The sequence below is a fragment of the Eumetopias jubatus genome, unplaced genomic scaffold (genome assembly GCF_037043125.1).
Source record: "Eumetopias jubatus isolate StellerSeaLion01/CBP00866 unplaced genomic scaffold, mEumJub1_p1.0 scaffold_6, whole genome shotgun sequence".
NCBI classification, from domain to species: Eukaryota; Metazoa; Chordata; class Mammalia; order Carnivora; family Otariidae; genus Eumetopias; species Eumetopias jubatus.
Window position 1 is genome coordinate 137,221,280 of NW_028274812.1, and position 14,546 is coordinate 137,235,825.

A 14,546-nucleotide genomic window follows, 5' to 3' on the forward strand; every position below is an offset into this window, starting at 1 on the left:
TTTGTCCGTCATGGATATGTTCAAAAGCTCTGCCCTGGGCAGTCTCCGGTCTCTTGTAGTTCTAAAATTATACACTTGGCGTGTACCTTCTCCTGCTGTCAGCTCACCCCAGTGTGGTCTCAGGTGTCAGAGTCTGTGTTCCTAGTTCAGTAGGGAAGGAAACCAGGGGAACAGCCTGACCCACCAACCTCAGATTTAATCTAGAATCAGGGATTCAGTCCATTGTTCCCCCGACCTCCCTCTCTCGGCCCCCAGACCGCCGGGTGGCTTCAGGACGTGTCCAACTGTGTGTCCAGGTGTGGAGTTGCTCATTCACTCATCTTTGTATCACCAGGAATAATGTGTGATCGTGGGCTGTGTTCTTTCTGTCTCAGGCAGGGAACGTGGTAACAGGGGAGATGGTGGAAGAGCTTATTCTTTCTGGAGCAGACATAATCAAAGTGGGCGTTGGACCAGGTAAGGCTTGCTGGGAAGCACAGCAGAGGTTGTGTGGCAGGCGCTGGGGTGTGGGGCTAGGGGAGGTTGGAGATTGTGGCCGGAAGGGAACCCATGGGTGACCCAGCCACAAGCGTAAAAGCCCATTTCTTTTGGAAGTATCACCCCACTTTTGGGAGTTAGGAAATGTCATTGGGTTGCTTTCTGATGCCCCCAGGGAACATCTTAACGGAGCTGGGATGTGGGTAGAATATGAGGTCCTGGTTTCAGAGCACTAATGTGGAAGAAGAGAATGCGGATTTCGTTAATGATCCCGTACACCTTGAAGAGGAAGGTCGGGGGGTGAAGAATCATGGGGACGGTTAATGGACATGAATAACTCAGGTTTATAAGAAGGTTGGAGGGACCCCAAACATTGCACATAGGCATACAGCTCTGAGGCCGCATTCGAACGTGACCCATGGCCCCGTCGTTACCACCCCTGGCACCTCACCTGATACATATCCAGCTCAGTTTGCCCCTATGCTCTTGAGCATTCTCTCCTAGGACCACCCATTGGTGTCTTGAGTGGAGGAGCAAGGCAGAGCCTTTCCATCCTTCTACTGGACAGGTCCACTTTCTCCTGGGCCAGATGGTGGTCACCTTCCCCTCGGGCGAGACATGAGCTTTCATGTTTCCAAATTCTTCCTTGCACATCCATTCCTAAACAAACACTAAAATTGGAGAGAAGGGAAGAAGATATACATTTTCAGCTGGGAATAAAAAACAGCAAAGATTTTTAAAATACCGCCCACCCAAAGAACAGTACCAAAAAAGGAAACAAACCATCAAGCCATGTGAGAAGAGTGTGGGAATGAGCTGCAGGAGGCAGAAGATGTTGTTTTTTTGACTTGGCACAGTTATCAGCCGTGAGGGAACAGGATGTATATGAAGAGAGGATTAGGGAAGAAGAGGCTTGTAGGCTCACCGGAGGACTTGAGTGTTTAGCATACAGGGAAACTCTCAGGATTGGGCCTTGGATATTGCCACTCGGGCCAATTAACAACATAGTCCGAGCAAGAGGAAAGACAGGCCTGGTTTTTATGGAGTGTTGGTCATTTTTGAAGTCAAAGAGAAGATAAGGCCCAGTTCTTATGACAAGGAGCTCCCTGCTCAGGATGGGCTGTAATAGGCTGAGCTAATAATAGAATAGGCTACTAATAGACCAGGAAGACTCTTTCTTCCAAAAGCAGGACGCTCACCAGTCACCTGTTTAATCAGAAATACGTGCGGAGCGTCTACTAGCTGCCATTGTGCTGGGTACAGGATGTAAAGGTGTGTAGGCAGTCTTCTTGGCCCTCGAAGAGCAGTTCTTGATGTACTTGATGTAATCCTGAGCATTCAGCTGGACTTGTTTCCTTCATGCGCATGCTCTGTGTATACACTCTGTTTCCCCAGAAGATTTATGGTCCTTCCATTGTTGCTGTGTGCCCCCCCTTCCCCCAGCCCTGGCAGGGCTGTCTATCAGAACAGATACGACCAAAGAGGGTGGGTAAGGAGCTTTGTTAGATCCCCTTCTTTAAACTGATTGGAGATGACATTTAAATTTCCTGAATGCTTTAGAATAAAAACCTTGGGTATTCTCTCTGTGAATGACAGCATTAAGAATGGGCGCCTTGCCCCTGTAACCAGGAGAAAACATGTATCCAATTTCTTCTTTCGACCTGAGCATTAATCAAGACCATTCCCATGCCTCGTTTGAAATTTCTTCCTTGGCTCTTCCCAAGACAGGTGACTGGCCTAACCTCTGTAGGTCTCTCCTGGGGGCAGAGCTCTGGGCCCCTGCGGCAGAGACCCCTGCCTTCCTGCGAGGATCTGGCTATGGAGTGGGAGAGGAGAAAAGCCAGTTAGGACCCAGAGATTAGGAAATGAATTCTGCCTTGCACAATGACGGTCTGGTGCCTGGGGCAGAGGGTGCCTTGGTGGGGAGAGGAGCTCGCTGGCTCCAGGATTGTGAGCAACACACTGGACATCAAGAGATGCATTCTGCCCTGTAGCTGGACAGGTACAGGAGGAAAGGGGGCTCCCCCATCCTTCTGATTTTCTTGCTGAATCCCCGCCTGGAATTCTAGACATGGTTCTCTGTCTGGTCCTGTCCGCAAAGCCCTGGAGAGAGATCTGGGGCAGGGGCCGTGAAGGCACTGATGGTGGTGGGGAGCCAGGAGAGGAGGCTGGGGTTCCAGCAGCCTTGTCTCCAGGCCTGATGGCCGATTGAGCTGGGAACCAGTGAAGTGACTGGCATGTGGGCGACTCATCTGTTCTTAAGTTCGCACATTCTTTTAGTGACTATTTATAGCCCCCTTATGTACGAGGCTCTATTCTCAGCGCTGGATCTACAACAATGACTATCCATGGAGCTTACCATCCAGCAGAGAAAACAGATCCCCTGCGTTCGTACACAAATAATTACTTAAATGCCTCTTTTTGAAGTGAATACCATGGTGAACAACTCCCCTGAGGTAGTGACATTTAAGATAAAGCCTGAAAGATGAGAAGCATTGGCAAGACCAGGGGGGTTGGTTCATAGGGAGTGCTCGGACAGAAAGTACAGCGTGTACAGAGAATCCCCAGGGTGGGGAGAAACTCCCTGTGCTGGAGGAACTGGAAGGTCCCAGTGGCTGGAGTGAGGGCAGCAGGAGGGAGAGCGAGGTGGGGTTGGACAGTGGCAGGTGGACATGTGGGAAGTCGGTCTGGGTGATCTTGGGGCACAGGGGGTGCTCATTTGCCGGGAGGGGCGGACAGGACTTAAGCAAGGGGACAAGGGCTGGAGATGGTGGTGCTCTGGGCATGACTCAGCCTGGACCTAGCTGGGATCATACTCTGCAGACGGGTCCACCAGAACTGGGGCTGACCTTGGGAAAGGCAGAGGTGAAGGTAGGTTGCAGGCATCCGGGTGGCTGGTCCTGAAATGGAAGCTGGTCCGGCCGCCCAGGCTAGACGGGGACCCCGGACAGGGTGGGCGATCACAAAGCCCGGGAGGCTGGGGCCCACTGAGGACGGAGCTGGGTGGGAAGGGGTGCAGGCTTGGGGTTAGTCAGTGTTTCCATTTCTGTTTCATAGGCGAGGCCGAGAGGCTCAGGAAAGTTAGAAATTTGACAAAAGTTGAAGGTAAAGAGGCTGTGGGAGGAGCCCGAGGGGTCCCTTGACGTATAGCGTGGTTGTGCGGAAAAGCGAGGTACAGGAAAGGGACGGGAGTGTAAGCGGGCGGAGATGGGGGCTGATGTCACGGCGAGTGACAGTGACAGGGTGTCTCGGGTATCAGCGGTTGACGGTGATGAGGACCAGAAGCCACATGGCCAGACGGTGGGGTTCTCACCACCCGCCCCTCCCCCATGGAAAGAAAGCTCATCCCCCCCCCCTGTAAATCGGGGCGGGGCTGTGTGCCCGTGACGCAGGCTCGTTTTGTATCACGTGCTGCTCATTCTTAACCATCTCTCTTTGGGCCCCGCCTCTCCCGCCCTCTAGGTTCCGTGTGCACCACCCGCACCAAGACGGGGGTGGGCTACCCCCAGCTCAGTGCGGTGATCGAGTGCGCAGACTCTGCCCACGGCCTGAAGGGGCACATCATCTCCGTAAGTCTCCCGCGGGCAGGGGGCTGGATGTTCCTACAGGAACATCTCGGGACTTGGGCGGGCCCCTGCTCCTTGGCCCCAGAGGAAGCCTGTTTCCTGGCTGCCCTTCATCCGGTTGGCCTCCTGTGGGCTTGGCCGTGAGCCGGGCACCTTGGTCCCAGCAGTGACATTTGGCAGAGACCCCGGCCCTGCTCCCCACTTACTCTGCTGTGAGGGGCGAAGGCACAGGGGTCAGTAACAACTCATGGCGTTCGGTGGTGTGTTGGATTTGTGGGGAGCTTGGGAAGATGAGAGGGCCATATGCTCATTTGCTACAAAGCACCCCAGCCTGGGGGGATTAAAGAAGAGAAAGTCACGGTCTCGCAGGTCTGGAGGCCAGAAATCTGAGCTCCGGGTGTCAGCAGGGTCCCGAGGGCTTGGGGGGAAGGCTCTGTTCCAAACCTCCAGCTCCCATGGCTGGTGGCACCATAGCTCCTGTCTGCATGTGGCGTCCTTCCCCTTTTGGTAAGGATGCCAGTCATGTTGCATTGAGGGCCACTGGCCCCTGGTTACCGGAGTGAGAGCGGATTCAGTGGCATGTTGGGGGCAGAAGGCAGATTGCTGTGGGTTGAGAGATCTATGGGAAGGGGTGAGGAGAGGCAGAGACAGTGATCTAGCAGCACTTCCAGGAAGCTCCTAGAAGGACAGCAACCTGGGACGCAGCCCCTAAACATTAAAGATTGAGTGAATGGATTAATGCCAAGTTAATATCTGTCCTCAGCGTAGCCATGATTCTGCTCTACCTTCACTGATGTGATGACTATTCAGACAGTTGAAGAGACGTACCCTAGCTCTCCCCTCACAGCTAAAATGCTCAGAACAGGACAGAATATGTGGGATATAATCAGGCAGACTCAGAACCATGGCTTCCACTTAATGTGGGTTTTTTTTTAACATACTTTTTTTTTTTTTTTTTTACAAAATCTGAATTCGGTGTAATTTTAGTGGTCCTATAACAGTGTTGACTCATTTGAATATATTAAACCCTCAGACCTGTGCAGTTGCTGAGCCAGGCTCCCACATTAAATAATTGATAGGTGATTAAAAAAAAAAAAAACAGACATTTCCAAATGCATCTGATTACACATCCCTGCAGAATGATGGCTTGTTGATTTCAGCCTGGCACTTCAACATGCTGACGTGATTTCTGGACTTGCTTTGAGGATACAAGGATACTCTATGAAAATCCCTACATGCACCTTCCCTCGTTTTGAGCCTCAGTTTAGCATGTGAGTGCTATGGCTTTTGCTTCACGGGAGCCAGGGTCCTGTCCAGTGCAGATTCCCTGTGCTCTTCCTCACTCTTCACCCAAGTTTTCCATCCATCCACTGTTCCATCAGCAAGTTTTTATTGAGCATCTACTGTGTGCTAGACAAGGAAGGTTTGTTGGCTGCTGACCATTCTGAGGCCCTGAACTCGTCATCCCGTCGCTGAGCTTATGCCCCAGGGCACAAGTGAACACCCATTTATTGTGTGTGAAAGGCCAAGTGCAGTGATCCAACTCAGTGCAAACAGCATGGTCCCCAGGACGCCGGTGGGTCTCAGGTGTTCCCTGGGCCTTGTTTCGGGCTGGCTGCATGAGAATCACCAGGAAAGCTTTCCTAAAAAGACATTCCTGGACCCTGTCTTAGCAAAGATGACTCTTCCGAGGTTGGACACAAAAGCACCGTATGTAATTAGTCATAAATCTCTATCACGTGACCATTTTCACCATCAAGAGGCTTCCACAAAATTCGGCCCCCGTGTCCTGTATATGCCTTGAGTGGCCACCATTTCCAAATCAGGGATCTGTCGAATGAAGGGTTCTACTGTGAACATGTTCCGAATTCCCACATTTGTATCCTTCTAGAGATTTCACGCCTGCTTCATTGATGGGGGGGCGAGGGGGGAGGGGAGGCTCTGCTTGCACCACCAGCGACTAAGAATCAACTTGGGTTCTCTTTACATAGCACCACCTTGCTGATAAGCTGCTTTTAGCGATTCTCCCAGTGTAGGGCCCAGACCAACAACATCAGCATCAACTGAGAACTTGTTAGAAATTCTCCAGCCTACTGAATCAGCAGCTCTGAAGGGGAGGCCCGGGACTGTGTCTTAACAAGCCCTCTGGGTAATTGTCATGTGCTCTCAAGTTTGAGAACCACTGATTCCTGTCCTGGAGGCTCAGCATACCCTGGTGGGGCCCGTGTTCAGAGCGTGGTCTTGTCTGCTAGTGCCCAGGGAACGGCTTCTCTGAATTTGTCAGTGAGGAACAGTGGCCGCCCAGGCTTGCGGTACGGGTGCTCCCAGGTTCTCGGTAATGGTGAGAGATTTCCCAGACAGGGTCAGACGTTCTGTGTGTAGCCAGAAGACCAGACGAAGTTAAACTCACGTGGGATGGGCACTCGACCTGAGCTCATTCCTCCTGGCCAGCCGAGGGTCCCGGGGTTCATAGCAGCCATTTCTTCGACCGCCCCTGTGTCTGATGGGGTTTCACAAGCTGATTTCTCCCATTGGCCAGTCCCTAAACCCACTGGAAACCCATCGGATATTTTGGATCTTGCTACTCTGCCCAGTTGCCTTCTAGCTGCCTCCTATGACACTTTGGTTGCTGAATTAGCACATCCATGCTGTTGAAATTCAGTAAAAGGAAGCCACAGCAGGGGGCTGTTAGCAGGTGCTGATGCTCAAGCACTGGACTTGAATCGGGTTTCTATTTATTGCAGCCCCCATGGGGTTCTGAGAGGCAGAGAGCTGTAAATTCAGGACACCCCCTACGTAGGTGAAGATTGAAGTGTGACTAGTTAGTTTTGTCTTGTCATCTGCTGGGGACATCACACAAAAGAGAATTGTAAAGGTGGAAACAAACTATAGAAATGATCCCTGAAAGTAAAGGTGGAAACAGACCTAGAAGAAGGAATGACTGTTATTTGTTGAGCATCTAGTACCTTCCAGGCACAATACACTTAGAATTTTTGATCCTTGGAACAACCAAACAAGCAGTTAGCTTCACTTGACATGTATTAGGGTTCTCTAGAGAAACAGAACCAATAGGGTGCATGTACACGCGTGTGTCTGTGTGTGTGTGCTTGGCAAGAGAGGAGGTTAAGAAAGTATTATAAGGAATTGGTTCACGTGATTATGGGGGGTGAGAAGTCCCAAGATGTGCAGGGTGAGTTGCCAAGCTAGGGACTTAGGAGAGCTGATGGTGTAGTACCAGTCTGAGTCTGAGGGCCTGCGAACCAGGAAGAGCTGATGTTTCAGTTGATGTTAAAAGGCAGGGAAAAGCCCATGTTCATTCAGAGGCAGTCAGGAAAAATTCACTCGAGGAGGGTCAGCCCTGTTGTTCCATTCAAGCCTTCGACTGATTAGATAGGGCCCACCCACATGGGGGAGAACAGTCTGTTTTACTCAGTCTACCAATTCAGATGTTAATCTCATCAGGAAGGAAGGGGGGAAGAGTGGGAGGGAAGGAGGGAGAAAGGAAGGAAGTAACCTTCCTAGAAACAACCAGACGAATGTTTGACTAGGTACCTAGCACTCTGTGGCCCAGTCAAGTTGATACATAAAATCAGCCATTGCAATCCGGTGAGGAACTGAAGCTTCAGGAACTTAAGTAACTTGTCCAGCATCACTACTGGCAACATTCAGACTGAGGTCTCTTCATCTTCCCTTGACTGCCCTCCCCCCGATTTAGAAAATGAGGAGGTCGCAAAGAACGAGAAGCAGACGGGCTTGCTGAAGCCACAGACATTGCAGGGTTGGTACAGGACCCCATCTCCTCGTTCTCCCACCCCAGTGCTCTGGGAGACATGCGCTTCCTCTGTCCTTCCCCCCAGACACCCCACCCGTGTCTTCCAGCGGGGAAAGGATAGTCAGTCCCTGATGCATGGTTAGAGGGGGCGGGGTTCGAACCACTGGTGAGTTCACTGTCCACCGATAACCAAGCACATCTTGGACTTCGTGCTGCTTTAGAAGACCTAGAAAGAAGTCCTGGGATTAGATTGACTGGGATCACCCTGGTCTCTTCTTGACCCAAGCTCCAGCATTTTAATCAGTGCATTTTATAAAGACCAAGAGAGCATGCCTGTCAAGGCTCAGGAGGCCCCGTATCGTGAAGGGCTGGTCATGGTAAGGATCCAGATGATTCAAAGTCGTCCCCAAACTTCTCCTCCTCTGTGCCCAGTCACTAGGAGTTGCACTGACCCTCTGCAGAGAAGTAAAGATGGATCAGCAAATTTCCGATAATTTTAACGATTTAATATAGCATTTCAGAAGCAGTGAGACCATTCTTTAGCAAGACCTAAACAAAGTTACTCAGATAATTAAAAATTTTTGAGGCTTGAAAAATTCCCCAACAGCATAGTTTAGCCTAGAAAACGTGAGAAACTACAGATAAATATAAAGGTTCCTGGGACTGTTACCTTCTTAAGAGGACCACAGCTAATGTTTTGATAAGTATGCTTCTAGACAGATTTATGTTTTTAAAATTTTATTTATTTATTTATTTTTGTTTCTGGACATTTTTAGAGTGTACACTTAACTGGGGTTCTAGTTCTGACATTATTATTGCTGTGTGACCTTGGGCAAGTCACTCAACCTTTCTGAGCTCCCCTCATCCCCCCCCCCATCTACAAAAATATCAGCTGTAGGTGCTTGTGGTGTTTAAGTGAAGTTTGTAACAGCCCCGGCACATAGGTGCTTGATTTGAATTCGCTCCACCAGTTCTGTACTTGCTTTCCCTGCCCTCAATTTTAGAGAAGGGCAAGTACTCTTGAGAAGAGTAGGTAGGCCAACAGTTCACAGATGGAGTTCCCACCGCTCCTGTCACGTGACGCTTTTTCTCCTGAAAGACGCTCTTGAAAAGCAAAACAAGCAGCGCTTTGAATATTTGCACATTGTTTTTGAAAACGTTTCCAGCAGCTGTGATGTTTCTATGTGAAAGTAAATGTGTGTCTTAGATCGCAGGGGTTTGCCCCTGCTGCTCTTGCCTCCTGAGAACATGAAAAGGAAGCTTTGAGCAGCTTCTGGAAACCATCCGTGACCGGGAGTAGGGAGCAGACTCCTTTGCCCTAAAGCACTCTGCGACGTCGGATGGCATGGGGTCAAACGCGCAGCCTGGCGTGTTTGGTCTGCCTTGTCTATTTATAAATGCATTTCCAAATAAAGTGAGCAGAAGATGCCATACGTAGGATTTCCTCTTGATGGCACGTCACGGAGCCCTCTTAACTGTGGACATTTTGGCCCATCCGGGGAAGAGAAGAGCTCCTTTTTCAAGGGCCCTAGTGGCCTCATCCCTCACCACAAGAATGTGGAATTTTCCGGGCCCCGCATGAGACACCACCGTGGCAGTGACAACTCCTCACAGCTCGCAAGCAAGGGAGTGTGTGTGTGTGTGTGTGTGTGTGTGTGTGTTGTGTATGTTGTGTTTCAAGTCCAATAATGTCCTAGTGTGATGAGGGCGTGAGTTTGTGTAATCTTCTCAGGTCATATGTTTGACATTCTTTCGAGTGCAGAACTGGTTTTGGTACAGAGATAAAGCATTCCAAAATTGGCAGGGCGAGTCAAGGGTTTGTACCTTTGAAAGAGGAAGTGGATACGCTGGAGCTTGAGACCAACAAGGCACAGCCCCAAGTCCTGTCACTGTCTTCCCATGGGCGGCTTGGGCCACGTAACTTAGAAAGACCATTTGTGAAATGACCATTCCCTAGCACCCCGTGGCCCTCCGGGGGTCAGAGAAACTACACATGAGTGCAGCTACACCTCATTTTATCGAGCTTTGCTTTATTACACCTCAAAGAAACTGTTTTTTTGTTGTTGTTTTTTTTTAAACGGAAGATCTGTGGCAACCCCACCTCTGGGACAAGCCTCTTGGCTCCGTTTTTCCAACAGTATTTGCCTACTTGGTGTCTCTGTGCCGCGTTTGGGTAATTCTCAGAAAATTTCAAACTTTTTCATCCTTGTATTTGTTAACAGCGATCTGTGATCGGGCATGACGGTTCGCCCAAAGCTCAGGGGATGGTTGGCATCTTTTAGCAATAAAGTATTTTTTAACTAAGCTGTGTACCTTTTTTTTTTTTTTAGACAGTAATGCTCTTCTGTCTGCACTGGGAAACCACCAAAGTCATTTGACTCGCTTTATTGTGATATTCGCTTTATTGCTTGTGGTCTGGAACCAAACCGGCAATATTTCTGGGGTGTGCCCGTCACAGACACGATGGAGGAAATAGTTCCAGGCAGTAAATATTCATAAAAAAATAGAGTTCAAGCTTTGACACCTACCTTTGGATCTGAACTGCAAAGAAGTAATGAGACAGAAATTGAGTTACAGCTTGTGGGGTGACAGACCTCAAAAGCATTATGATAAAAAAGGGAAATGAGTCACAGAGACCTCTGTTCTCCATGGGAAGTGCTATTCATAAAGTGGTTCATCTTGCTTGGCTAGATGCCCTCCAGCTCTTGGGGCGCACACCAGTGGTTCAACCCACTTGGCTAGATGCCATCCAGTTCTGGGGGTGCACACCAGTGGTTCATCCCACTTGGCTAGATGCCCTCCAGCTCTTGGGGGGCGCACACCAGTGGTTCATCCCGCTTGGCTAGATGCCCTCCAGCTCTGGGGGCGCACACCAGTGGTTCAACCCACTTGGCTAGATGCCATCCAGTTCTGGGGGTGCACACCAGTGGTTCACCCCACTTGGCTAGATGCCCTCCAGCTCTTGGGGGGCGCACACCAGTGGTTCATCCCGCTTGGCAAGATGCCCTCCAGCTCTGGGGGCGCACACCAGTGGTTCAACCCACTTGGCTAGATGCCATCCAGTTCTGGGGGCGCACACCAGTGGTTCAACCCACTTGGCTAGATGCCATCCAGTTCTGGGGGTGCACACCAGTGGTTCATCCCACTTGGCTAGATGCCCTCCAGCTCTGGGGGGGGGGCGCACACCAGTGGTTCATGCCGCTTGGCTAGATGCCCTCCAGCTCTGGGGGCGCACACCAGTGGTTCATCCTGCTTGGCAAGATGCCCTCCAGCTCTGGGGGCGCACACCCCTTCCTGCTGATTGTGATGCCAGATAGCCTCGGGCAGCCTGTGTCCTTCCCAAGGCTGGTCTGACTCCTTTCTGGGTGGGTCCCACCTTCCAGGGACAGGTGCTTGCCTCTGAGACCTTGGTGTTCCTCCCAGACCCACCCTGAGCTCAGGGCTCTGTCATCACGTCAGCTTCCCCCCCCCCCCCCGCCTCCCCCGGAACCTTTACTTCTTTACCTCTCTCTCTCTGGGGTCTGGCAGCAACTCCGGGCCACCCTCGCTGGCCACCTTCTCCTTGGACGTCACACAGGCCAAATTGGGAATAGCAGGTAGCAGCTGTTGGTAAGGATGGCCTGTGGGCTTTGCATTCTAGAAGCCCCACACCGTGCTGCTGGTGCTTCACCATAATCTCCATGGCTGAACCGTGCTGGGCAGCCCAAGGTGAACCGTCTTGCTGGGCATTCAGCCAGCCCCGGGCGTGCGCTTTCTATGGGTAGAGTGGGGATCAGGAATGCATGTTCAATTTTTAAGCTAACTGGGCCCATTACAAGAAGGTAGATAGGGACCCACGGAGGGGCTGGGAGGATAAAGGAACTCAGTGTCCTTTCCCCAGCTCTTAAAATAATTCAGCTTTTGTACTAAATAAACCTCACTTCAGGCCAGGCAAGGAAGGAAAGGGGGACTTTTGAATGAGAGTGAATTCAGGAGGTCCTGGCCAGGCGTGTTGTGTAAGGGGGATGGGCGGGGGATGAAGTCTCTGAGCATCTCCTGCTGCCTCCTGCTTGCCTGGGCTTCCAGGGCAGGCTGAGGGGGGTGGGGGGCAGGGCGGACCTGGAGAGGAAACCCCAAGAGGTTGGGGGATGGAAGGTGCAGTATGGAGGGGAGCAAACCACGTCGAAACACGGTGAGTGGGGAAAGCTGGGCCCGGGCTCTGAGGCTTGCTGTTTTTGGCTGGGGGGTGCTTCCGGAGAGCCCGTCCTGATGACCAAATCGCCCCAGGGGAGGGGGACAGCCTGGCCCAGCGCACCGCCGCTGACCCCCTCTCCTTGCTTTTTCCTCTTTGAAGGACGGAGGCTGCACATGTCCAGGAGATGTCGCCAAAGCCTTTGGTAAGGGGACAGGTGGGGGCGGGTGGGAACTCCCCTGCCGCTGTGTGCTGGCCTCCAGTGGGAACCTGAATGAAGAGGCGGGACGTGTTGGGAAATTTTGGGCCAGTCCTGAGTTTCCTGTTCCCTGGATTTCAGCCCCAGTTGGCCGGAGTCCTGATGTTGGTTTGGTTCAGCCGAGCGGGTGGGCGGAGTGCCCAGGGGATGAATGGGGGGGTGGGTGTCCCGTCAGCCTGCAAGCCAAGAGAGGATGAAGTCATGGCTTAGGGGCCTGTGGAAGAGGCCAGGACCAGGTCGGAAGCACAGCGACTTCAGGGAGGGTCTCTGGGGCCTAACTCGGGGCAACCTTTTGGGGAGGACTGGAGTTCCCCCAGTGGTTTCTCCCCGCGGGGCTGAGGAGCCCGTGTCCCAGCAGGGGACAGCAGTGTCCAGCTGTGATGCAGTTGGGGCTTTGGGGGCCTCCTGGCCTTTTCTTGGGAAAACACTAGGCAGCGGCTCCGCGTGCTGCGCCCAGTGCCACCTGACCTTGGTGAACTGCGTCCGACGTCGGGGCTGGCTGCACAGCTGGGGACGCCAGCCTGGCAAGTGGGAGCTGCGTGTGCCCATGGGGGACAGAAAAACAACCCGCATGGCCCCACTCCCCTTTCTGAGGCCAGGGCCAAGTTCACAGTTCACTTTTTTCCTTTTTTTTTTTCCTATGGAGGGGAACTTTCTGTCGGTGCCAGTGGCCCCTTCGCCTTACCTGCACTGGGCAACTCCTGTGTTTTTTGACCACTGCTTCAGAGACCTTCCCATAGACTGTCTTAGGTTTAGGCACTGGTTCTCTCTCTCTCTCTCTCTCTCTCTTTCTTTTAATGAAACACTGATGGTGACAAGGAGACCGGAACCATGTTCTTAGCAGCGGGGTTTTGTAGCAGCCCTGGGGAATGTCATGAAAATGGGCGGCCTTCTTACGTAATCCCCTTCTGATCGGGCATCTTGGTTATGGAAGGGAGCACACGGGTCATGTCTGTCATCCAGGGTGCCTACTTTGTAGTTGAGAATGAGGCCCTGAGAGGTGGGTGACAAGGTCAGGGTCCCATAGCCGGTGGTCGAGCAGGGGGAGTCAGGACCCCCTGTGCCACTTGTGTGCCCACCCACCCTTTATCTGGATCATTAGCCAAAGACACTTTGGTTACTGATTTTTGAGCTGAATCTACTGAATGCTGTTGGGTGCTCCCGCTTGGGCGCCCTGCCCGGAGTAGGAACTGGTGCACTTTTAAAAGTGACCAAGTGGTTAAGAAGGTGCCTCGTAGGTAACAGTCCCTGGTCTTTGGAGTCACCTCTGGCATCTTTCCCTTTGCTCTTCTTCCAGGGAGTGTGGGCTTTCCTGTGCTGAGGGTCAGCGGAGGGAGGGAGAGGAACTGCGTCAGGGAGAATGTTGGTGAGGGAGGGACGTGAGAACATTCCGAAACAAAAACAATTGGAAGCCTCTTCAAAGCGTTGTTGGAGTGGATCTGTGCCCTGCGTTCCTGCTGTTGACATCTGCTACTCGGGTTGTGGTCATTGGGAGGCCTGGCTGGACACCGGTTTTCCTCTGCCCCCTCAAAGTCATGACAGGGCAGGTGGGGTGGGGGGCAAGGATCCGGTCTTCATGTTAGGGACCCCGGATTGCTGGGTCTGCAAAGCTTGTAGCCGAGTAGAAAGGTCCGGTTGTGCGTGGCTTGCGTGAGGACCAGGCCAGGGGGCCAGCCCTGCAGAGCTGGCTTCCCTGTAACGCTCAACAGGAGGGGCCGTGACACCTGACGCAAACCCCAGGGTCATGCTGTAAATACCTAAATGACCCACTGGAAGAGGTCATAGGCCACTTGTCAAGGGTACCTGTGCTCGCTCCCCCTCCTTGTCCTTCATCCTAATTCTGTATCCTGATGTGCTTGCGTTCTAAATGCAAACCCTCAACGGGACATAGGAGACGTTCATAGTCAGAGGGGAGACTGTAGCATCACCATGAACAGGATGGGGAATGGTGGTGTTGCTAGTTTTCCACATACACCTTTTCCATTCTTGACAAGTAGTTATCATACATCTGCCGTATGCCGTGTCCTATGATAAACACTGGAGAAGCAACTCCATGCTATATATCTATATCTATATGTACAGATATATAGATGATAGATAGATAGATAGTGTAGAACACTGTGGCATGCTGAGAGAAAGAACAATCCTCCTTTTTTCCCCCCAAATAAGTCTCAATGGTAATAGGATCCTCCGCATACATTTGCTACTGAAAATTGAAATAGCCCATCCAAAAAATTTTTATTACAATTCCAATTTGGGGGAAAACCAGAAAATCCAGCCTAGGTACCCTGCCCTAATTAT

General features: G+C 51.7%; 1 protein-coding gene across 4 annotated transcripts in view; it reads left to right on the top strand.

Annotated features, from left to right (window-relative positions):
• Positions 1-14,546, top strand: part of GMPR (guanosine monophosphate reductase) — a 45,090-nt gene that overhangs the window by 23,284 nt on the left and 7,260 nt on the right. For 2 of the 4 annotated variants that reach the window (XM_028107408.2, XM_028107409.2), the window contains 3 exons: positions 375-456; positions 3,940-4,046; positions 12,149-12,191. In XM_028107408.2, the coding sequence (XP_027963209.1) occupies positions 375-456; positions 3,940-4,046; positions 12,149-12,191 (232 nt within the window). The remainder of the gene's footprint in view (positions 1-374; positions 457-3,939; positions 4,047-12,148; positions 12,192-14,546) is intronic. The other 2 variants (XM_028107410.2, XM_028107411.2) reach the window with 2 other exon arrangements.